The 24,433-nt window shown below is 39.3% G+C and overlaps 1 protein-coding gene across 3 annotated transcripts in view; it reads left to right on the top strand.

Moving 5' to 3' along the window:
* The window catches only part of UTP4 (UTP4 small subunit processome component), a 30,663-nt gene extending 9,086 nt beyond the window's left edge, over positions 1 to 21,577 (top strand). For 2 of the 3 annotated variants that reach the window (XM_081275304.1, XM_081275303.1), the window contains 12 exons: positions 3,067 to 3,278; positions 5,552 to 5,723; positions 5,828 to 5,919; positions 7,855 to 7,951; positions 9,082 to 9,146; positions 10,658 to 10,780; positions 11,235 to 11,391; positions 12,938 to 13,044; positions 15,341 to 15,436; positions 18,413 to 18,598; positions 20,612 to 20,722; positions 21,370 to 21,577. In XM_081275304.1, the coding sequence (XP_081131430.1) occupies positions 3,067 to 3,278; positions 5,552 to 5,723; positions 5,828 to 5,919; positions 7,855 to 7,951; positions 9,082 to 9,146; positions 10,658 to 10,780; positions 11,235 to 11,391; positions 12,938 to 13,044; positions 15,341 to 15,436; positions 18,413 to 18,598; positions 20,612 to 20,722; positions 21,370 to 21,486 (1,535 nt within the window). In that variant the 3' untranslated portion in view covers positions 21,487 to 21,577. The remainder of the gene's footprint in view (positions 1 to 3,066; positions 3,279 to 5,551; positions 5,724 to 5,827; positions 5,920 to 7,854; positions 7,952 to 9,081; positions 9,147 to 10,657; positions 10,781 to 11,234; positions 11,392 to 12,937; positions 13,045 to 15,340; positions 15,437 to 18,412; positions 18,599 to 20,611; positions 20,723 to 21,369) is intronic. The other variant, XM_081275305.1, reaches the window with a different exon arrangement.
* Positions 21,578 to 24,433: the final 2,856 nt, after the last annotated feature.

Genomic DNA, 24,433 nt, shown 5'->3' on the forward strand with positions numbered 1-24,433 from the left:
ATATGAGCATGTAGTCAAAATATTCATGACTTACTACAAAAAAGCAGGAGACCCCCTATGTCCTTTCTCTCATTCCTCAGAGGCAACCAGTGAGACTCTTGGCCGATTCTTTTGGTGTTTATGCTGTACGTAACATGCTTACAATGCTATATTTTGTTTTTTGGAGTTTTAACAATTATTTACTGACTTCTACAACTGAGCCCTCTTTTTCCACCCTTTTAGATACCCACATTTTCTCCTTATCTCCCCATATGCTTATGATGTAATTTTGTTGAGATTAGTATTCAGTCAATGTGTTCGTAATTTTGACTGTATAGATACTACTCACATAGTAAACTACCTTTCCTTTCCTGTAGACTTTTTTTGCATAATATTCTTCCTCTTTGGCATTAAGAGTTTATTCTTGAATTCTTTCAGTTGTGGACTGGGAGTGCAACTTACTGGTACAGTATTTACCTAGCACATGTATTGGATTCAATCCCTAGTACAAAAAAAGCAAAAAAGTTTCAGATGGGGAAATTTAAGATCCAACACAGCTGGGATTTTTCTTTTCAGCTAATTTTTTTTTTTTTTTTGGAGGGGGGCGGGTAGGGGGTATGGGGATTGAACTCAGGGGTGCTTTACCACTGAACTACATTACCAGTCTTTTTTAGAAAAAAATTTTGGAATGGTCTTGCTAAGTTGCCAAGGCTGGCCTTGAACTTGTGGTCTCAACCTCTTGAGTTGCTGGGATTGCAGGCATTTGCCACCTTCCCGGCTACTTTTGTGTTCTTGATTGTATCTATCTTGGACCTTTTGATTTATTCTCATCTGTCTTAGCCACCATGAGATCTGAAACTTGATTTTTCACAGATTTTTTTTTTTGTTCCTTTTGCTTCTCCATTGGAGAGGATTCCCTGTTTCCACGTTAGGAAATATGATGCCATTCTGAGAGCTGATCCTTTATACATACGAACACTTGAGGTTGGGTTGTTTGTTTTCTGGGAACTTTTAGGGTATCTCCTTTATTTTTTTATTTTTATTTTTTTCCATGCTGGAGATTGAATCCAGGGCTTTGTGCATGTTAAACAGGTACAGTAACACTGAGCTATATCCTCATCCCCCTTTGTCCTTTTATCCTGAAATTTAATAATTATGCTTCAATATAAGTTTGTCATCTTTACTGTTTATTTTTGTGTACTAGGGATCGAACCCAGGAGTGTTCTACCACTGAATCACATCCTCAGCTCTTTTTAAATTTTGAGACAGTCTTGCTAAATTGGCTGATGCAGAACTTATGATCCTCCTGTCGTGGCCCCGCAAATATCCCTTCCGTGGTTGCTGAGATTACAGGTGTATACCACCATATCTGGTGTCATCTTTATATTTTAATCCTTCTAGTGATTTTTTTTTTTTTTTTTTGGCAATGATAGGGATTAGATGTAGGGCCTCACATGCCAAGCAAGTGCTCTATTGCTGAGCCACTTCTCCAGCCCCTTGAGTGAATTTTTTGTTTAGCTATTTCCATTTCTTTTGTTTCATGAAAAAATAAACAGTTTTTAAATGGTGCTTGGGATTGAACCCAGGGCCTTGTGCATATTAGGCTGACTCACTCTCTCTCTCTCTTTTTTTTTTTTTTTTCTTGTGCCAGGGATTAAACTCAGGGGCACTCGACTACTGAGCCACATCCCCAGCCCTATTTTGTATTTTATTTAGAGACAGGTTCTCACTGAGTTGTTTAGCATCTTGCTATTGCTGAGGTTGGCTTTGAACTCGTGATTCTCCTGTCTCGGCCTCCCAAGCCACTGGGATTACAAGCGTATGCCACTGCGCCCAGCATTAGGTTGACTCTCTACCACTGGTTGCATTTCAGCCCTGAATATTCTTTTTTTGTAACATTCTCTTTTATTTTTACTACAAATGAACTCTTCTCTTTCTAAGGCTATTAATGATATTGTTTGTCAAGCATTCTTTATGCTTTCTGTTTCCTCATTTCATTTTTTGTTGCTTCCATTAGTCCGTTTGGCCACTGCCTTGCATATTAGAAGCTTTCTTGGGTTCCATTGTTCTCCTCCGCAACAGTGGGGCCTGCTGAGTGTTGGCTTCCCTAAAGGATGATCTGGCTGGGTTGTTGGGGGAACTTCTAAAATCAGGATCTTTAGATCTTTTCTCTTGAACCATTAATTATCCCCAGAAGTTTTTTTTTTTTTTTTTTTTTTTTTTTTTGTGCTGGGGCTCAATCTAGGGCCTCATGCTTTCTGAACATGTGCTGTATGTACCACTGAGCAATTCCCCCAAACGTGGTTTTTCCTTCTCCTGCCTAGTGAGTATAGGCTTGGCTGTTAAGCATTCTGAGGAGAAGAAAACTGGTGTACTTGGCATTCAATTAGAAATTTTCATTAATGCTGTTTTTCAAACAATACTCCCCCTTTAGTTGTTCCCTATATCCCTCTTCAAAGAGTAAGTAACTCTCCAGACTTCTGCTCAGATGGAGTTTGGGCAGTTGCCTGGCTTCTCAGAATTCCACCAGCTTCTTACATTTACTTTCAATCTATTGCTCCTTTGAGCATCTGCTTTCACCTCTGTGTTTAGAATGTCTAGAGTTCTCAATTTCTGAGAATTCTGTAGTAGAAATTAGATGGCTTCTTGGTTTTCCCATGGCTGAGTTGGGAAACTCAGTTGGGTCTTAGATTCAGGATTCTACTAAGTAAGTTACCATCCAGTCTGCTTTCTAGTTCCCCAAATTTTGTCAACATTGCCTTCTCTCCCTTTCCCATGTGTGAAGTTTTAGGAAAGAGCACAGTGTAATATGTGTGTGCAGTGGGCCAGATTGAAGTGAATGTCCCATGTGTCTCTTTCCATTTCACCTCCCCAGAAGGGATTTGTGTTCTCTATCTTGCCCTCATTCTCCCTCCTCTCTCCCCTCTCCTCTTCAGGTAACCATTTTGAAGTTTCAAGGCTGGATTCACTATGGTTACTCTTTACTATGTTCAGGCAACTAACTTATATCATGCCTGCCACAAGTGGTTTTTGAAAACTGAAGGAGAAATGGGTTAAATCCAAAGGTGTGCTTTTTTTCTTTTTCAGGTAGCGCTGTTCGTAAGATGATCGTGGACAGGCAGTACATGGGTGTGTCTAAGCGGAAGTGTATTGTATGGGGTGTGGCCTTTTTGTCCGATGGCACAGTCATAAGTGTGGACTCTGCTGGGAAAGTGCAGTTCTGGGACTCAGCTACTGGGACACTTGTCAAGAGCCATCTCATCTCAAATGCTGATGTGCAGTCCATTGCTGTAGCAGACGTGAGTAGGGTCCCAGTTTTGAGTAATTAATGTGTAGATGGAAGGGCTGTGGGGTATGCGTCAGTGACACACCCCAAACACTCTTGCATTATCTGGATGTTGTACTAGAAGAAGATGAGGTTGGGAAAATGCACCTGAAAACCCATACCATTTCTATGGTGTCTAATGCTAGAAAATATTCTCTAAAAGATCAGCACAAGGTTTTCTTTAGGCACCCCTCTTTCCTAATTAATCTAGTCTGCTTGTAGATGGGTACAAGCAGCCTAGAAGAATCTTGAGAAGTACTATTTTCCTTTTGTATAACTGCTCTCATGCTTCCTGTTTATTTTGGGGCATTAGAAAACTGTGTAGTGCTGGGCATGGTGGTGCATGCCTCTAATCCCAGGGACTCCGGAGGCTGAGGCAGGACGATTGCAAGTTCAAGTCACTTTTCTATCCATTCTTAGTGTCTCTCTGCCATTAATAAAGAGAAACACTCAAAAAGTTTTGGATTCTGGAGCATTTGGGAATTTTGAATTCCAACCAGTAAAGTCTATGCAAATATTCCAAAGTATAAAAATTCTGAGATCTGAAACACTTGGTCCCAAGCATTTCAAATAAGGGCTATTTAGCTTTTATTTATTTTTAAAGCTGAGTAATTCCACTGTGTGTATATATATACACCATATCAGTTTATTCATGTGTTAATGGCCATTTGGGTTATTTCAGTCATTTGCATTATTTCCTTCTTTTGGCTATTGTGAATGATACTGCTGTGAATGTTGATGTACAAGTATATTTAAGTGAATCCCTATTTTCAATTTTTTTTGGTTACAAAACCTTATTACTATTCTTGGGGTTTTTTTTTTGTTTGTTTGTTTGTTTGTTTGTTTGTTTTTTTGGTGGTGCTGGGGATTGAACCCAGTACCTTTTACATGCAAGGCAAGCACTCTACCAATTGAGCTATATTCCCAGCAATCTTGTTAGTATTCTTGTTTAGGATTTTTGTTTGTGTTATGGGTTTGGGTTTTGGGGGTCTTTGTTATTTCTTTCTTTTTTTTTTTTTTTTAAAGAGAGGAGAGAGAGAGAGAGAGAGAGAGAATTTTTAATATTTATTTATTTTTTAGTTCTCGGCGGACACAACATCTTTGTTGGTATGTGGTGCTGAGGATCGAACCTGGGCCGCACGCATGCCAGGCGAGCGCGCTACCGCTTGAGCCACATCCCCAGCCCTGTTATTTATTTCTTTACATGAATTTTAGAAACACCTTTTTCTAGTTTTAAATGAAAGTCTATTTTTATAGTACAATTGGTGTATTTATTGCATCATATATAACTTCTGTATTTTCTTTATGATGATGTCTTTATCATGTTAAACATTCCTATTAAAGAACGTGGTATGGGCTGGGGATGTGGCTCAAGCGGTAGCGCGCTCGCCTGGTATGCGTGCGGCCCGGGTTCAATCCTCAGCACCACATACAAACAAAGATGTTGTGTCCGCCGAGAACTAAAAAATAAATATTAAAAATTTTCTCTCTCTTTAAAAAAAATAAAATAAAGAACGTGATATGGATTTCTTTGTTCAGGTATCTCTTTTGTGGTTTATAATTTAAATTTTCTTATAAAGGGCTGCTGTATTTCTTGATTAGTTTATTCACTTATTTGTCTCTTATAGTGAACCCAGTTTATATACAGTTATGTGTTGCTTAATGAGAGGGAAATGTTCTGAGAAATACATTGTTAGGTGATTTTGGTGTTGTGTGAACATAATAGAATATACTTACACAAATCGATAGTAAGTACAGCTTCTTACAGTGCACAACTAGTATACCTAATTGTATGTGCTGTACTTTTACACAACTGGCAGTTCAGTAGATTTGTTTACACCAGCATCACCATGAACATGTAATGTTTCATGCTACAACATTTGATGGCTATAATTTCACTAGGTTATATGAAATTTTTAGCTCTATTTTTAATTTTTATGTGAGCACTGTCCTTCCTGTGTGTAGCCTATTGATTGAAACATGCAGTGTGTGGCTGTAAAACTTAACAGTTGGAAGTGCTGATTGTTAATTTAGCCAATAGGGGGCGCATTGTCACCTACATATGACCTTGCTCCTCTAGTGGAATTGCTAGCTTCCAGAGGGAAAAAGCCCCCAGGAACCTCCCTTCTTTCTAATTCTGGGTATGAGTTTTCTCTAAGCTGCCTAGACAGAAAAATTTTATGGAATATTTTTCCATCTGGACCCTGTTTTGTTCACGTGTACCTGCCTCATTATTTAATTTTTCAGCAAGAAGACAGTTTTGTGGTGGGCACAGCCGAGGGCACAATATTCCATTTTCAGCTGGTTTCTGTGACTTCCAATAGCAGTGAGAAGCAGTGGGTGCGGACCAAACCATTCCAGCACCACACACACGATGTGCGTGCTGTGGCCCACAGCCCAACCGCACTGATATCTGGAGGTGGGTCTTGCTGTCTGTCAGGCTGCTGCTTTACTCTGCTCAGCTCTGGTCGTTTTCATACATAACTTCTCATTCTGTAATCTCCTTACCTCCCCCTTGCCCAGGAACCGACACCCACCTGGTTATTCGTCCTCTCATGGAGAAGGTGGAGGTGAAGAATTATGATGCTGCTCTCCGAAAAATCACATTTCCTCATGTAAGTATCATCTCACCCTCTGTTGGCCCCACATCTTCCTGACCCTATGTCCTATAAGACTGAACACAGCTCATACTTGTGGGGGTAAACTGTGGGATTTTGCTGTAGCTACCTTCTTCTTTTTTTTTTTTTTTTTTTAAAGAGAGAGAGAGAGACCCTAATAAAATAAGAAGTTAAAAAACAGAGAGAGAGAGAGAGAGAATTTTTTAATATTTATTTTTTAGTTCTCGGCAGACACAACATCTTTGTATGTGGTGCTGAGGATCGAACCCAGGCCGCACACATACCAGACGAGCTCGCTACCGCTTGAGCCACATCCCCAGCCCCCTTCTTCATTCTTCTATTTCTTATGCAAGCCTCCTGCAAAGACATTTTTTGAGACAATAGCATCACCCTAGTTCACTTTCTGGGAAAATAATTTTTTTCCCAAATAATTGTGGTTTATGATAATTCATTTTGTTTTTGAGGGTGGACTCTATATTTTTTGGTGAAAGGAGTAAAATCTAGGCTTCTAGAGTTTCTAGGTAAATAGTGCCATCTTCATAAGTCAGTAGTCCCCGACACCTGCTTCCACATTCCATTCATCACCAACTTCACTAAGTCTCCTCATTGTCATTATATGTGTGTATATTTACATATACACATACATGCATATATACATCTTTCTTTTTTTTTTTTGAGAATTTTTAATATTTATTTTTTTTAGTTATCGGCAGACACAACATCTTTGTTTGTATGTGGTGCTGAGAATCGAACCCAGGCCGCACGCATGCCAGGCGAGTGCGCTACCGCTTGAGCCACATCCCCAGCCCCTATACATTTTTCTTGAGATACATTTGATATACAAAACTACATGTATTTAATGATTTGATGAGGTGGACATAGTCGTTATTATCTCTTTTTTTTTTTAATATTTATTTTTTTAGTTTTTGGCGGACACAACATCTTTGTTTGTATGTGGTGCTGAGGATCGAACCCCGGCCGCACGCATGCCTGGCGAGCGCGCTACCGCTTGAGCCACATCCCCCGCCCCGCTATTATCTCTTGAATCAAGCTATTTCTTTGTCTGTGCTGCCATTGTTCTAGTTTGGATTAGTACGTTTTCTGATATGGATTCCTTTACAGTAGCTTCCTTAATGATCTCATTTCATTTCCATCTGGGTCATTCTAGCCTCTTCTCCATTGATCTGTTTAAAAAGCAACTCTATTCATTGCTCCATGCTTCAAAGCATTTGGTTGTCCCTACTGCCTACAGCAGAGAGACCTAATTCTTTAGTGTGGCATATTTACCTGTCTTGATCTTGGACTGGTCCTTCACTTTTCCTCACCTCTCCTTTCACGTACTTGTACAACCCCCACCCCAAACAGTCTAACCATTCTGAAAAGTGTGTTTTTATTCCCTTGAATGCTCTTTGACCTTTGAACTATTTCATATAGTAGGTACAGCCTACTTAGAACATCTTGCCTTGCTTTCTACTTTTTTCCATTGAATGCTGTGCTCAGGCATGTTAAACTCTTTAGCATACTGTAGTGTAGTTGTTTATCATTGTGGTGTTGGGGGATTGAACCTAGGGGTGTCCTACTACTGTGCTACATCCCCAGCCTTTTTTCTATTTTGAGACAGGGTCTCCCTAAATGCTGTGGCTGGCCTCAAACTTCCTATCCTCCCGAAGTAGCTCCTAAGTAGCTGCGATTGTAGAGTTGTGCCACCATGTCTGGTTTAAAGCTTCTTTAAACCAGAAGCTTTTTGAGGGCAGTAATAGTTTTTAGTCATTGTCATGTTCTCAAATCCTAGGACAGGCCCTGTGTTAGTAGTTAACAAAATGTTTATCAAGTCAGTGGATTTCAAAATGTGCTAAAAAGTTGCTGTTGCGCCTGGTACTGAGGCATCAAATGACCCTGGCCTATTTATAACTTTTCAATTCTTCGATACAGCGATGTCTCATTTCTTGTTCAAAAAAGAAGCAGCTTCTCCTCTTTCAGTTTGCTCATCACTTGGAACTTTGGCGACTGGGATCCACAGTGGCAACAGGTAAGAGGGAAGAAATTTTTTTCCCCCCCTGTAAGAAAACCATAGAACTGGAGGTGTGACTTAGCGATAGATAGCGCTTGCCTATTTTGCCGGAGGACCTGGTTTGATCCCCAACTCTGCAAAAAAAAAAAAAAAAAAAAAAAAAAAAACAGAATAAAGAAAGATAACTGTAGAGAAAATACTAAAAATCAGAATTATAGTTGTTCTGCTTATGGAAAGAGTAAATTTTTCTGTGTTGATGGAAACTTACGGTTTTCCCTCCTGCAAGAACAAGCAACACAAATTATAGTGTAGAAATCTTGAGTAAGAGCTGGGTGGGTGGTGCACACCTGTAATCCCAGCAATTCAAGAGGCTGAGGCAGAAAGATCGCAAGTTTAATGCCAGCCTCAGCAACTTAGTGAGATCCTAACCAACTTAGCAAAACCTTGTCTCAAAGTAAAACATAAGGGGTTGGGGCTGTAGCTCAGTGGTAGAGTGCTTGCCTAGCACATGTGAGGCCCTGGGTTTGATCTTCAGCAAAATAAATAAAATAAAGGTATTGTGTCCTGCTACAACTACAAAAAAAAAAAAAAAAAAAAGCACAAAGGGCTGGGGATGTGGCTTAGTGGTTAAGTATCCCTGGGTTCAATCCCTGATACAAAAAAAAAAAAAAAATCTTGAATAGGATACTGGATCATCTCTTTCAACTTCTATATAGACATTGTCATTAGGTAAGGATTGTAGGGTCGCTATTTGTCCTAGCTTGACTGAGATAGCAACAGTTTAAAAAAAAAAAAAAATGGATAGGGACAGTCCTGCATTGAAACAAAGGTCACATGGATCTTGCTGGAGTGACAACCTAGTAGAATTTTTTGTGTCCTGTATTTGAGTCCTTTTATTTAAAGTGGAGTCAAGTTGAGGCCACACAAACTCTCTTCTACCCACCAGCATGCCACTGGGGGATGGAGATTCAGATGTTTGATGATGTATCATAGGGTAGAAGTAGTCACTGCTTTTCTTTCCATATATCCATAAAACTGTGTGCCTCCAACTAGGAGAGTCCATTCTACCAAGAAATGACTTTTTAAGGAGAAAACACTGTACAGATAATCTTCATTTGATAAGAAAAAGGCAAATTTTCTTATTTCAGGCAAGAATGGTGATACCCTTCCACTCTCTAAAAATGCAGATCATTTACTACATCTCAAGACAAAGGTAAGGAGGCCCTGTGTATTTAGGCCCTAAAATCCAGAATGTTTTTCCCATTCTGAATTTTGAGGATTACTTGGTTCATGTCAAAAACATCATAAATTCTAAAACTTATTTAAATGAAGGAAATCCGGAGCTGAATTTCTTGTGAGGATAAGTTGAACATTCAGTATTTATTAAATGAATGTATAAAAGAAATTGTGGGTACTGGAGTTGTAGCTCAGTGGTAGAGCGCTTGCCTCATATGTGTGAGGCACTGGATTTGATTATTTTTTTTAAATTGTGTATTTTTGCTTCTCTTGATATTGTTATGAAAATAGCTAGATGGCACAAAGGATGTACAATGAAACATGATCCTCCCCTCACCACACCCCCACTATACCCTCCTAGAGATCAGCACTGCCAATAACTTCTTATATATGCAGAAAAAATTTCCACCTTTGGGCCTATATGTATCCTTTTTACATTAATAGGGCTTTCTTTTTAAAAAATCTTGAATGACACAAATATTTGTATTAGTGTCTCATTATAAAGAATTTAAGGGGTGGGGATAGAGCTCAGTGACAAGAGTGCTTGCCCAGCACGCACCAAGTCCTGTGTTCAATCCCTAGCACCCCTAAAACAAACCAAAGAAAAACAAAGCAAGCAATATCAGTAGTTTATATTTTATACCACCTCTTTATTCTCCTTTTCTGAAATTATTGGTTAGTTTTGTAGCCTTTCTTCCATATCTTTCTCTCTCTCTCTCTCTTTCTCTCTCTCTTTCTCTCACACACACACACACAGAAATTGTCAGGCATGGTGACACATGCCTGTCATTACAACTACTTGGGAGGCTAAGGCAAGAGGATTGCAAGTTCAATGCCAGCCTGGCCAACTTAGTGAGACTCTATCTCAGAAAATAAAAAGCTCAATAATAGAGTACCCTTGGGTTCAGACCCCATTACTGCAAGATAAAAAAGAAAGAAGGAAAATATCACTTTGTTTTCTAGATGGCACAAATAAAATTTAAAAATTTTTAAAAATTCTGTAAATGTTATGTGGTACTTTTGTTCTTCTCCAAATATTTTTCATTTGTTCTTACAGAGTTTAAAAAATTCTGTAAATGTTACATGGTACTTTTGTTCTTTCTTCTCCAAATATTTTTCATTTGTTCTTATAGATTTTAAAATTGGGGTGTAACAGGCAAAACAGAAAGTCAGTACTATCCCTCCAAGCTTTTCTGCATTAAATGCTTCCCTACTCAGGTTTCTCAAGTTGAGGTTTAGTGTGAGGCTACTTTTGAGTTACCGAAAGCAGCAAGGTAAGTGTGCAGTATGATAGACCTTTGTTCTTGGATTTGGAAATCGAAGTCACATCAGTTAGATTCTCTGCTTCTGAAATAAGAGTGACACAAATTTATGAGGATTATGTGTAGGCATTTGTGGAAATATCCAGAGGGCAAAAGCCTGAGGATGTATGTTACTGAATCTTGTCTTAAGTTTTGCACTCTCAGTCTTGCTTCCCACTGTTGTCAGGGCCCTGAGAACATTATTTGCAGCTGTATCTCCCCATGTGGAAGCTGGATAGCCTATTCCACAGTGTCTCGGGTTTTTCTCTATCGGCTGAATTATGAACATGACAACATAAACCTCAAAAGGGTAAGTGATACTTGAAATATGTGGTTGCATAAGAAGAAACTTCCTAGATGTGTGATTTCTGTATGAGGTGAAAATGAATTAGATGAGAATACTTGCTCAGTGAAAAGCTATTTGGAGACAGCTGTTACAAAATAGTCTTTTATTTTCATTTTGAATTGATTTATATTTTTGAGAGGGGTAGGAAAATGCTAAAGGTAGCAATAAAGTTTATGCTTTCCTGCTTAGTAATTTCATATAGCTTAGTTGTTCCATTGCAGGAAATTGAGCATTTACTGTCATGATGAAAAGGGAGACACACAGTTACAGTAGGCATACTAGTGCTCTAGGCCCTTAGTTGATTGGCTTGCTTCGAGATGGGAAATGTTGGTGATTTTTAAGCCTGGATGTGATTATTTTTGTTGGGCTGTTGATCTACCTTCTTTCTCATTGGTATTTGCTGTTGGTTCTCCCAAAGGTTTCCAAAATGCCTGCGTTCCTTCGCTCTGCGCTTCAGATTATGTTTTCTGAAGATGCAAAAAAGCTTTTTGTGGCATCAAATCAAGGGTCTCTCCACATCTTTCAGCTGTTGGAAGGAAGCTTCAAGCACCTCCATACTTTCCAGCCTCAGTCAGGTGGGAGTTTGTTAACTAGCCACGGGGGAGAGTTGTTAGAGTTTCAAATATAACTTTTTTTCCTCATAGACCTCAGTGTTGGGTGTTCCTGCATGCTCTTCCCACCCAGCAAATACATTCACTCACATGTTTGCAATTTAAAGTAGGAGGGGGTATCTGGCAGATGAAGATGCTGGATGAGATCTGAAATGTTCTTCACACCTACTCTTTTCTCGCTGGATTTTTGATTTCCTTATTTGGGGCCAGAGAAGTTTCATCATGCTTCTTTTTTTTTTTTTTTTTTTTTTTTTTTTTTTTTTTTTTTTATTTAAAGAGAGAGAGAGAGAAGAGAATTTTTAATATTTATTTTTTAGTTCTCAGCGGACACAACATCTTTGTTGGTATGTGGTGCTGAGGATCGAACCCGGGCCGCACGCATGCCAGGCGAGCGCGCTACCGCTTGAGCCACATCCCCAGCCCTCATCATGCTTCTTTTTTTTTTTTTTTTTTTTTTTTTTTTTTAAGAGAGGAGAGAGAGAGAGAGAACCTTCAATATCTATTTCTTAGTTCTCGGCGGACACAACATCCTTGTTGGTATGTGGTGCTGAGGATCAAACCCGGGCCGCACGCATGCCAGGCGAGCGCGCCACCGCTTGAGCCACATCCCCAGCCCTCATCATGCTTCTTAAAGAGTTTTGTTAGCAGAGAAAGAAAAAAGTTAAAATCATCTTTAATCCCGACGCCCAGAAATAACTACCCTTAATTTTTTGGTGTTTTCCAATGTGTTTGAATGTAGGGATTTTGTGGACATGTTACATTTTGGTTAGTTGTTTGTATAAAGTGAAGATATCCTTTTGTCTATAGTTTCATTACCTGTGTTCATTTTATGTTTATAACTATTTTTTCATGCATGAGTATGCATGAGTGATTGTGACTATTACTGAGTCAACTGTTGTAGCCTTAAATTTAGCATGCAGCTTAAAACTGATAATTGGATACTTCTCATGGGCTTTTCCCATCCCTTCACTTTTACCTGCTTCATTATCATGTAGTCTCCATCAGCCTGGGAAGTCAACTCTTTGAACTTTAACTCTCCCTGTTCATAAGCTGTTCCAGAAGCATACCATTAGGGTTCAGATAAATTAAACTGATAGTATTTATAAAGTACCTATGATTTTTATAATAAAACTTATTAGACTGACACTTTTAGCATGCTTTCTGTTATTGCCACCCATTCTTTAGCAGCTGGTATATGTCCTATTATAAAGCTTTTTCATTGTTTGGGGCAGGGGGTTCATGTAGCATATATTTTGGCACAGAAACTGTCTTACTCAGATCTGAGCAAGTAATGTCTTTATTTTTATTTCTCTGGTCTCTTTACATGAGGATTGGCTAGTTAAAAACTAGACAAGTTAAAATTCAGGACTAATTTGCAATAACTCAACAGATTATCCTATCAGTGATTTAAAACTCTGTTGGTCTTGTTGGTTTCTGTCATCATCTCCAGGGCAACGCTGGCTGTGGACATTGTAAATTCACAGACTTAATTGTTCTCTTGCCCTCACAGGGACAGTGGAGGCCATGTGTCTTTTGGCAGTCAGTCCAGATGGTAATTGGCTAGCAGCATCAGGAACTAGTGCTGGAGTCCATGTGTACAATGTAAAGCATCTAAAGGTGAGTGTAGGATTTCATAGCAGCAGTCTGGGGGGGGTTGTTGTTATTGTTTTGTTTTTTTGCAATACTGAGTATTGAACCCAAGTCTTCACACATGCTATGCAAGCACTGTACCATATCCCTGTCCCTTTTTAATTTAATTTTTTAAATGTATTTAAGTGGACACAATATCTCTCTTTTACATTTATGTGGTGCTGAGGATCGAACTCAGTGCCTCAAGCATGCTAGGCAAGCACTTTACCACTGAGCCACAACCCCAGCCTCCTTTTTTTATTTTTTGAAACAAGTCTTGCCAAATTTCCAAGGCTGGCCTCAAATTTGTAATCTTACTACCCCAGCCTCCCAAATTGCTAGGATTACAAGCATGCACTACAATAGTCATCTTAGACTTTTTTCCTAACCAAAAATTTATCCTATTTTAGATTCTTGATTTACTTTGTTGAAATTCAGAAGTCATGCTCTGTTACATTAAAATCAGTCACTAGAAATGACAAAACTATTCATGCATAGAAATTTGAAAATCTGATATTCATGCTGGGTGAGGTGGCATATACCTGTAATCCCAACAGCTCAGAGGCTGAGCCAGGAGGATCGCAAGTTCAAAGCCAGACTCAGCAAAAAGCAAGGTGCTAAGCAACTCAGTGCGACCCTGTCTCTAAATAAAATACAAAAAAGGGCTGGGGATGTGGCTCAGAGATTGAGTGCCCCTGAATTCCATCCCCAGTACCAAAACAAAACAGAACAAAACAAAAAACTAAGTCACAAATTATGCCTTACAAGTCCTCATCTTCCTCACAAAAATCAGATTAGAACTATTCAAAATTTACAGTAAGCATTAGAGTTTATAGACACCAAAATACAATTTCATAGATTTGTGTATTACTGCATACAGAACTTAACCCTTATTACATGTTCCTGCCATGTACTAAAAATTTACCTTTGAGCTTCGCTTGCCATTTCAAAGAGTATTTATGGGTTAGGGAGTAGCTCATTGATAAACCACTTGCCTGATATGTGAAAGGCCCTGGATTCCATCCCCAGCATCAAAAATAAAAGAACCTTCTTTAGTGCATGTGTACTTTGCAATTGTACATAAATATCCTCCCTAGGCATTGATTTATTTTAAACCCAGTGGAGACTAGAGCTGTAGGTGTCCTGTTCAGTGGCATATTTATGAGGAATTCATTCAGACAAATTTACTCTGAGGGAAAAGCTTTACTCTTTTTTTGGTGGTACTGGGAATTGAACCCTGAAGCATTCTACCACTGAGCCACATCCATAGACCTTTTTATTTTTATTTTGAAACAGGGTTTTCTAAATTGCTAAGGCTGACATTGAACTTGAGAACTTCCTATCTCAGCCTCTCTAGTAGCTGGGATAAAAGATGTGTACCACCACACCTGGTTGGAAAAGCTTGCCTCTTGAATTTTCTGCAGATGCTATCAGTTTTCTAAATATCGGACATACATTAAAAATGAAAGTGAAGGGGCTGGGGATATAGCTCAGTTGGTAGAGTCTTGCCTCACATGCACAAGGCCCTGGGTTCAATCCCCAACACCACAAAAAAAAAAAAAAAAAAAGAAGAAGTCGTCAAGCTGGGTGCAGTGGCACACACCTGTAATCCCAGCATCTTGGGAGGCTGAGACAGGAGGATCACGAGTTCAAAGCCAGCCTCAGCAAAAGCAAGACACTAAGCAACACAGTTGACTCTGTCTCTAAATAAAATACAAAATCTGCTGGGACGTGGCTCTGTGAGCGAGTGCCCGAGTTTAATCCCTGGCACCAAATTTTTTTTTAAAAATGAAAGGTTTATTGACAGTGAAATGCCTGGAGTTTATGGAAACTTTTTAGAATTCTTTTGAATTCCAAGGAGCAGTTAAAAAAAAAAAAACCTACTCAGGGGTTAGAGGTGTAGCTCAGTGATTGAGCACTTGTTTTGCATGTATAAGGGATTAATCCTAGCATCAAAAAAATAAAAATGAGCCAGGCACCATGGTGCACACCTATAATCCCAGCAGCTAGAGAGGTTGAGGCAGGAGGATTGAGAATTCAAAGCCAGTCTCATCAATTTAGCAAGGCCCTAAACAATTCAGTGAGACCCTGTTAGTAAAATAAAATGCAAAAGAAGGGCTGGGGTTGTGGTTAAGTGCCCCTGAGTTCAATCCCTAGTACCAATAAGTAAATGAACAAACGAAAACAAAAAAACACCGAAAAAAAACTGACCTACACCATCTAGTCATTCTTGAGGGAAGGTACCTTAAAGAGTTGTTCTTTCTTTCTGTTATTTTTTTCCCAGCTTCACTGCACAGTGCCTGCTTATAATTTTCCAGTGACTGCTCTGGCCATTGCACCCATTACTAACAACCTTGTCATCGCTCATTCTGACCAGCAGGTAAGAGAAAATTCAGTGCTTCTAATTCCATTCTACTAGATAGTAACCTGGAAGCTGAGGTAATGGTTGAAGGATCTTTTCTCAGAAGGCACAGCATACAGTTATTTGTCCTGTGTGAAGAGAAGCTTCTGTGTGTGACTTGGACTCATTTTAGGCTACCAGTACCTATTGTTTTGATGGGCATAGTTTGCATGGTGAAACAGATTCTAGAGCACAGAAACAGGAGGATGGAGGAATTTTTTTTTTTTTAAAGAGAGAGTGAGAGAGGAGAGAGAGAGAGAGAATTTTTTTTTTTAATATTTATTTTTAGTTCTCGGCGGACACAACATCTTTGTTGGTATGTGGTGCTGAGGATCGAACCCAGGCCGCACGCATGCGAGGCGAGCGCGCTACCGCTTGAGCCACATCCCCAGCCCAGGATCTTTATTTTATTCATTTATTTATATGTGGTGCTGAGAATTGAACCCAGTGCCTTGCACATGCAAGACAGCGCTCTACCACTGAGCCACAATCCCAGCCTGGGTGGAGGAATTATGATGTGCTCATTCCACTCAGTATTAATTTTAGACTAATAGATAACATGGGCTCAGGTCCTAAACTGAATATGAGATGACAAGATTTTGAGAATTCAAAGTGATTAAAGAATGTATAATCCACTTTTACTTGTGCAGGTGAGGAAATCAGGCATCATCAATATTCTGTCTCATCTGTAAAGTGGAGATGATAAGAAACATCATCATATATCCCCCTGACCTTAGAAAGATTAAATGTGATCTAGGGAGCATATTTGAGTAGACCTTTAGGCAAATGCTACTTAGTATGTGATGAGCAGTTTTTACACTCAGACACACACACTATGTCCAAAAACTGAAATCTCTCACTGAGTCCTTGACCGAAGGCTGAAGTTTAGTAAAGGTACAGCCTTGCTTTTGTCCACCTGACATCTTTTACTATCCATTGTTCCCTTAAGTTTTTTCAGTTATTAAAACTGGTGGGAATTTTTTTTGTACCTGTTTGATTAGCAAGGATTACAGAGTTAATAAAATACAAAGTGTTATGAGCGAAGGAACCCTCTGATGCATTGCATAAATTAGTGTACATTTTGGCAGTTTCTTCAGAATTTTTAAGTCCATATAGACTTTTACTCAGAGGTTCCACTTCTGAGCATTTTTCCTTTATGTGTTCAGTTGTGCAAAAAAGACAAAGAATAAATTGCAGCCTTTTTTGGAATAGCCAAAGATTATAAGCAACCTAATGTCCATTTAAGCAGATGAGATAAGTAAATCATGATTAATCCATAAAGTGAGTGGATTATTACTGTTGATTATGTTCTTCAAAGGGGCACAATTAACAGTTAAGTTTTGTATTTCAAAATAATTAGAAGAGCATAGAGAATCCCAACACATAGTAATGGTGTTCAAGGAAATGGAAATACTAATTACAATGATTTGATTATTATATATTTTGTATATGTACTGAATTACAACACTGTAGTCCATAAATAAGTACAAATATTACATCTGTTAAAAACATGGAAAAAAGGGGGTCATGATCTGTGTAAGTATCGATAGGTGCCAGTCTCCACAGTATAAGGGTAAATGAAAAAAGTATGGTACAGAACACTATTATTATATGCATGAAAAGTCTCTGAAAAGATGTGAGCAAGAAACTGAAGTCCAGCTGAGTGTGGTGACACATGCCTGTAATCCAAGGATCTAGGGAGGCGGAGGCAGGAGAATCAAGATTTGAGACCAGCATCATCAATTTAGGCAGATCCTCTCTCATAAATAAAAAATTAAAAAGGATTGGGGATGCTCAGTAGTAGGAAGCCCCTGGGTTCAGTCCCCTACTACCTCTTAAAAAAAAAAAAGAAGAAGAAGAAGAAGAAAAACAAATTGAAGCCTGTTCTTGTCTTCAGGAAGTGAGATATCAAGATCGAAGGGTTGCCCCCACTGCCACTCCCCAACAAGATTAGAGGCAGCCACAGATCACAAAGGCAGGGGAGCTTGGCTAATCAGACTCTTGCCCAAGAATTGGACAAAAAGACAAATTCTGGTCAAATAGTAGTTGGCTCTGAACTCCTTGGATATAGGAGTTCACTGGCTCCAAGGCAAATCTGAACTGGATGGGCCAAAGTTACAAGGGAGCAGGAACCAGCAGTAGGCCGAGAGAGTCAATGTAGAGAAAATAGAAGATCAGGAAGGAGAGCGGGGGCTGTCTGGCAACTTTCCAGTTCTTGTGTGTGTGTTGCATGTTGTATTTTTGTGACTGTTCTACCTGCTTATCAATAAAACTTCTTTCACTTAGGCAAAAAAAAAAAAAAAAAAAAAAAAGATTTCAGGGTAGCTGGGTACCGAGACACACGCCTATAATGCCAGCAACTCAGAAGACTGAAGCAAGAGGATTGCAAGTTCAAAGCCAGCGTCAGCAACTTAGGAGACCCTAAGCAACTTAGTGAGACCCTGTCTCAAAAAATAGTTAGGTGTGGTAGCACATGCCTGTAATCCCAGCAGTTTAGGAGGCTGATACAGGAGGATTGAGAGTTCAAAGCCACCCTCAGCAAAGCAAGGTGCTAAGCAACTCAGACCCTGTCTGTAAATAAAATACAAAATAGGGCTGGGGATGTGGCTCCGTGGTCAAGTGCCCCTGAATTCAATCCCTAGTACCCTAAAAATAAAAGGTCTGGGTATGTGGCTTGGTGGCGCAAGTAGTACAGCACCCTTGGTTTAAATCCCCCATATCAAAAAAAAAAGTGTGTGGGGGAGATTGCAGGATAATTTCTTTTCTCTTATTCTGTAGTTTACCTTTACATTTAAAAACAAGTGGTAGGAAAGCATAAGACTAAATATGGTATAGTCAAATATTGTTTAGATATTTTCTGTTCAGGAATCAGGGCTAAGACCCATAAAGGTTATGGCCCTTTTGGATTTTTGTGGGTACTGAGCTACATTCCCTCTGAATCTTTACTTTCATCAGGTATTTGAGTACAGTATCCCAGAAAAACAGTACACAGAGTGGAGCCGGAATATCCAGAAACAGGGGTTTCACCATCTTTGGCTTCAAAGAGATACTCCCATCACACACATCAGTTTTCATCCCAAGAGACCAATGCACATCCTCCTCCATGATGCCTACATGTTCTGCATCATTGATAAGTCGTTGGTGAGTTCTGCACTATCCCCCCCTGAATGTTTTTCACTTAGGAATCTTCAAATTCATAGAGACTAATGAGAGAAAGAATCAGAATTAAGTATCCTATTATATTCTTTGGTGGAAAGCAGCTTTTGATATATTTCCTCATTTGCATTTCCACTGTTGGGAGGCTTTCAGGGAAGGGGTTACCCTTTGTATGCTGGTGTTTGTTGATGTGATTATTTCTCTACTTTGCTAGTAAGCACACAAACTTAAGTAGAAAAGTGATTGGGTTGGTATTCACAAGATCACTGTCATCAGGGAACATCATTGATTTGACGAACTTATTTCAACTCAAAATCCTAGGGTGGCTGAATAGCATGGTTTCGTTAAATTAGATGTTTTGACCACTGTATCCCTTGGCTAAAGATCCTGTAGCAGGGAGGAGTTGGTCTTAAAGTCTTGAGAAAAGTTCAGTCAGAAAAAAGTCCTTTCTTTGTGACTATGATTCTTTGAAAGCTGCTGTTTGATTTACCCCAAATATACATGTCTTTTTTTTTTATTATTTTTTTATACCTTTATTTTATTTATTTTTATGTGGTGCTGAGGATCGAACCCAGTGCCTCACATATGCTAGGCAAGTGCTCTGCCACTGAGTTACAGCCCCAGCCCTTTATAAAATTTTTTTAGTTGTAGATGGACACAATCTTTATTTATTTATTAGTTGTAGTTGGACACAATACCTTTATTTTAATGTGGTGCTGAGGATTGAACCAGGGCCTTGCATGTGCTAGGCGAGTACTCTACTTACTGCAAAGCCACAGCCACAGCCCACAATCTTTATTTTATTTTATTTATTTTTATGTGGTGCTGAGGATCGAACCCAGGGCCTCGCACATGTCAGGCAAGGGCTCTACCGCTAAGGCACAACCCTAGCCCCCAAATATACATGTCTTTACTGGGCAGAGACTTTCTTTCCTAGGAGCATTATGGGTTATGGCCATGCCAGCACTGCGCTTTGGGCTTAGATTACAACCAACATTGGCTGTTTTGGTGTATCTATGAAGGTGGGGGTGGAAGGAGCATGGGGAAACAAGCAGATGGTTCTAAAGGAGGTGTGCATAGGGATGTGTCACTGAAATTCATCTCGTGGGCCCTGTGTCCTCTGGGTGTGGGAAGCAGAGCTGGCTGACAAGTGCCTTCTGCAAGATGAGTGATACAGGAAGGGCCCCTCCTACTCGCATGCTTCCCTGTAACTTGGTCCAGATGGCTTTTTCTCAAGCCTTGGTGATAAGTCCATCACTTCCTCAAACTGGGAACAGTTATTTCCCAAGAAGTCAGAGATGGCAGTATCATTTGTTTCGCCAGAGGCCATCTCTTGAGGTGTCAGTGACATCACTGGGAGTGGTTTGTGTTGAGGTTTCACCTGGGGAGAACTTCAGTCAGTTAGCAAGTCTGTGATCTTGTTGGGGAAGAGTCTAGAAAGCACAAATCCTGTGTGGGCTGAGTTTCTGCACATGCTGATTTATTCCATTCTGACAAAGTGTTGCTGGTGAGATTAGCCAAAAGCCTTAGCTGGGTCCTTTGATCTCGTGGAGTACCAAGTGCTCTCTTGCCTCCTCTGAGGTATGACTGGAATAGTTCCACAACTGTCTTTCCAAAGTAAGGAAAATAGTGGTAAAATACAGAAGTAGTGAATAATCAACATGGTAATTGGAAGATGGTGTTGGCCTGAAAAACCACTACAATCCTTTGGTCTGTGCAAGTTCAATAAAAGTAACATTTTAGGCGGGCATAGTGGTGCTTGTGTGTAATCCCAGTGGCTTGAGAGGCTGAGAGAGGAGGATCACAAGTTCAAAGCCAGCCTTAGCAATGGTGAGGTGCTAAGCAACTCAGTGAGACTCTGTCTCTAAATAAAAATACAAAATAGAGCTGGGGATGTTGGCTCAGTGGTTGGGTGTCCCCGATTTCAATCCCCGGTACCCAAAATAAATAAATAAAAAATAAAAGTAACGTTTTAAATAGTGTCCTTTTTCTTTTTAGCCTCTTCCAAATGACAAGACCTTACTCTACAATCCACTTCCTCCCACAAATGAATCAGATGTCTTCCGGAGGCGCACAGCCCACGCCTTTAAAATTTCTAAAATATATAAGGTAAAATATCTTGTTGTATGTTGCATGGCTGACTCCTCCTGGTTTTATCAAAATTCAATAAGCTCCACAATAAGAAGACAAGAACACCTTCACTTTATATGTAGAAATCCTGGTTTGGGAGGGACAAATGACCATTTGAGGTCCTCTGTCCCTGTGTCTCGATTCCGTTGTTCTTGCCTTAGTAAGTTAGAAGCATTTCTTTTTCATTGTTCTTAAGTTAGAGGCAGGTGTTCAATACTTATCTCAAATGATGTTGGTGCTCCGGTGGGGGTCTTTTAAGGGTGAAAGCTGGTTTTTCAACTTGACTTCCTATTAGAGAATGTTCCTGACATGAATTTTAAGCAAATGGAAGTCACTGAATTAATTGTGATTTTCTCTTTTTATGGCAAGTCTTTTTACTGTATATTAAACATATCCATTGAGCTTATGATGCTACAGCTACTTGAGCCAACTGAGAGTTTTTCCACAGTCAGATTTTTTTAATGGATGGATTCATTTAAAAGCTCACAACTTCCTGACTGTTTTGAGTGCAGGAAAAATTGTTAGACTTGATTTCATCAAGCTTTGAATGAGGCTAACTTTTTAGTTCTATTCAGAACTGGCCCTTGATTATAACTCCTGGTGGCCTTACTATCATCTCTCTGCAGCCCTTACTCTTCATGGATCTTTTGGATGAAAGGACACTTGTGGCAGTAGAACGGCCCCTGGATGACATCATCGCTCAGCTCCCACCACCCATCAAAAAGAAGAAATTTGGAACCTAGAACAGGGCACTGTCTGTGTCCTTCCTTGAACTGTCTACCCTGTTTCTTTTCACAAATCATGATAATAAAACAAAGTTATTCTTTAGAACAAGTCATTATTAATGTTATCTTCTAAAACAATGGACAGTAGTTTCCCTTCACTGGATAAAAGTGAGTGGAGGTTTCCTGCAATGGGGATAATGTTCTGAGTAGCCACAACTCATCTAGTTTTTCCAGTTTCCTGTTTGTTCTTTAGATCTCAGAGGAAAAAAAAAAAAAAAAGGTGATCTGTCCCTCTATTTCCTACCATGTGCCGAAACTTCAGAGGGCTGAAGGTCACTTCCTGCCAATATGCAACCTATGCAAAGGCATGAGAAGGTATCCCCTGGAGGGCAGGGGATTGTGGTTACATATTAAAGATAGCCTCACCACTAACAGCAATAATCAGCCTTAGGTTCAAGGAAGAATTTTAGCTGCAGCATCATGAGAGAAAGATCCATTGAAAAATAAATGCATTTTTGCAGTCAGCTGTTAATTTTATTTAAAAGGGAAAAAAATCAGCCATTACCCATCTTTTCACCTATCATATGTCAGTATCAAAAGCTAAGAAAACATTAGGGATTTTGTTGGAGAGGAGGAGGAGAGGTAGGGACCCGAGAAAAACCGTATATGTCACCTTTTCTGTTCCTTTCTACCTGCTTTGACATTTTTATGATTGACTAGTTTCAGTGTGATCTTTAAGTTAGAACATGAGGAACCGCAGTTAACCTGAATGGAGGAAATACATTTCCCATCTCAGTGGATGTATTCTGTTGCCTGCCTGTGGAAACCCAGTATGTATGCTTTTGTTTGGGGGATGGAGGGCTGAGGTACAGGCATAAAAGTATGTGGGTTCTGATGGCATCATGAGTGAAGTGCTGGTAAAAAACATTTTTGCCAAGGTGAGCCACACCCTCCAATCTGGAAAGGGAAAATAAGTAAGGGAATTTAAGGCAGATGTGTGGGAGGAGAATTAACAGCTTAGAAGAGAGCCAAATAGCCTAATCATTTGTGACATAAAGGACAATATATCCCATTTGACAAGAGGGCACAGATAACAAGGTTTACAATAGTTGGCACTTTTCTGTCCCATCTGTATAGGTTTTACAGTGATAGAAGTAATTTAAAGAAACAGCTGTAATTTCTTTGATCACTGTGTAAAATAATTTCTTCTTGAATAAGTTTTCTTCTATAACACTGTTGCCAGTCTGTGTTAGAGTGGATTATTGATGACCTTTCCAATAACGTGGTCAATCCCAGCTTTGCTAAAAAAAAATGTTATGAGTTGCTGGGTTATGGTGGCTCATGCCAATAATCTCAGCTACTCAGAAAGCTGAGGCAGGAGGATCATAAGTTTGGGACAGCCTGGTTAACAGAGCTTTTAAGTTTTATTTTTCAAAATAAAAAATTCCAAAAATTTTTTTTAGTTGTAGATGGACACAATACCTTTATTTATTTTTATATGCTTCTGAGGATCAAACCCAATACCTCTCCTGTGCTAGACAATTGCTTTACCACTGAGCCACAACCCCAACCCCTCAAAATTTTTCAAAATAAAAAATAAAAGCTCTTGGGTACATATTAATGCAGGTCCTGAGTTCCATTCCCAGTACCACCAAAAAAAAAAAAAAAAGTTTCATGTGGTTGAAACCAAAGTCATTGGTTTACATTGAATGTGAAGACAGGGAGGCTAAGATGCCTTAAATATTTTTTTTTTTTTTTAAGAGAGAGTGAGAGAGGAGAGAGAGAGAATTTTTAATATTTATTTTTTAGTTCTTGGCGGACACAACATCTTTGTTGGTATGTGGTGCTGAGGATCGAACCTGGGCCGCACGCATGCCAGGTGAGCGCGCTACCGCTTGAGCCACATCCCCAGCCCAGATGCCTTAAATATTAACTTGCTTACTTTCACTGTTTAAAAAGCTTTAAATCCAGGAAATTATTATTAACTGGAGTCTAGTTTGCAATTTGACCCTTTTTTTTTTTTTTTAAGCGGTACTGGGGATCAAACCCAGAGCCTTACATATTCTAGGCAAGTACTCTACTACCGAGCTACACCCCCAGCCCACTTAGCCATATTTAAAAGCTCCTGGATTGTAGAGGATCTATTTCTGACAGGCCTAAGATCATTTGAGTGAAGAAGTAAAACTGAAAGTGGAAAGCATTTCTTTGCAAGGCTTCCAGCCTATGACTTGGACTTCCATAAATGGTATAGGAAGTAAAAAAGCATTGGGCCTTGAAATTGTTCTTAAGTAGAAAACTAGATAAAATTAAGCAAAAACCAACTGGGGCAAGTTAGAAAAATTGGGAAGTATGAAAGACAAGCCAGTGTTAAGTCAGAGGAACACTCAAGTACACATTTCCCACACATTGGGGAGTTATGTAAACTGGATGTTTTAAGTAGTTTCATCTTTGCTATTATGTTTGTTTTGGGCATTGCAGGGTGCTGTTCATACTTGGTTCTATTTGATTTGATATAAGACCAGTCTAGGAATAGTGTTTCTTCCAACTGGATTCAAATGCTTTAGAATTTTATTTTTACCATGTACTGGTTAGTAATCTGACTGGATAACTCAGCTTTACCCTGGAGGCATATACATATACAAATTAGACTGAGAAAAACTAAAATCTCAGAATAGTGAAAGAAAGTTAGAAGTCATCTTTTTGATTTTTTTTTGTTTTGTTTTGTTGGTTTTTTTTTTTTTAAGCTTTCTTTTGAGCATCAAAACTTTCTTCAAGCTGGGCACAGTTGCACATGTCTGTAGTCCCAGTGACTTGGGACACTGAAGCAGGAGGATTACAAATTCGAGGCCAACCTCAGCAACTTAGTGAGACCCTGTCTCAATTTTTAAAAATAATTAAGAGCTGGGGACATGGCTTAGTGGTAAAATACCTCTGGGTTCAATCCCTAGTACAAAAAAAAAAAAAA

This window comes from Spermophilus citellus (assembly GCF_964194105.1).
Source record: "Spermophilus citellus genome assembly, chromosome: 18".
NCBI lineage: Eukaryota > Metazoa > Chordata > Mammalia > Rodentia > Sciuridae > Spermophilus > Spermophilus citellus.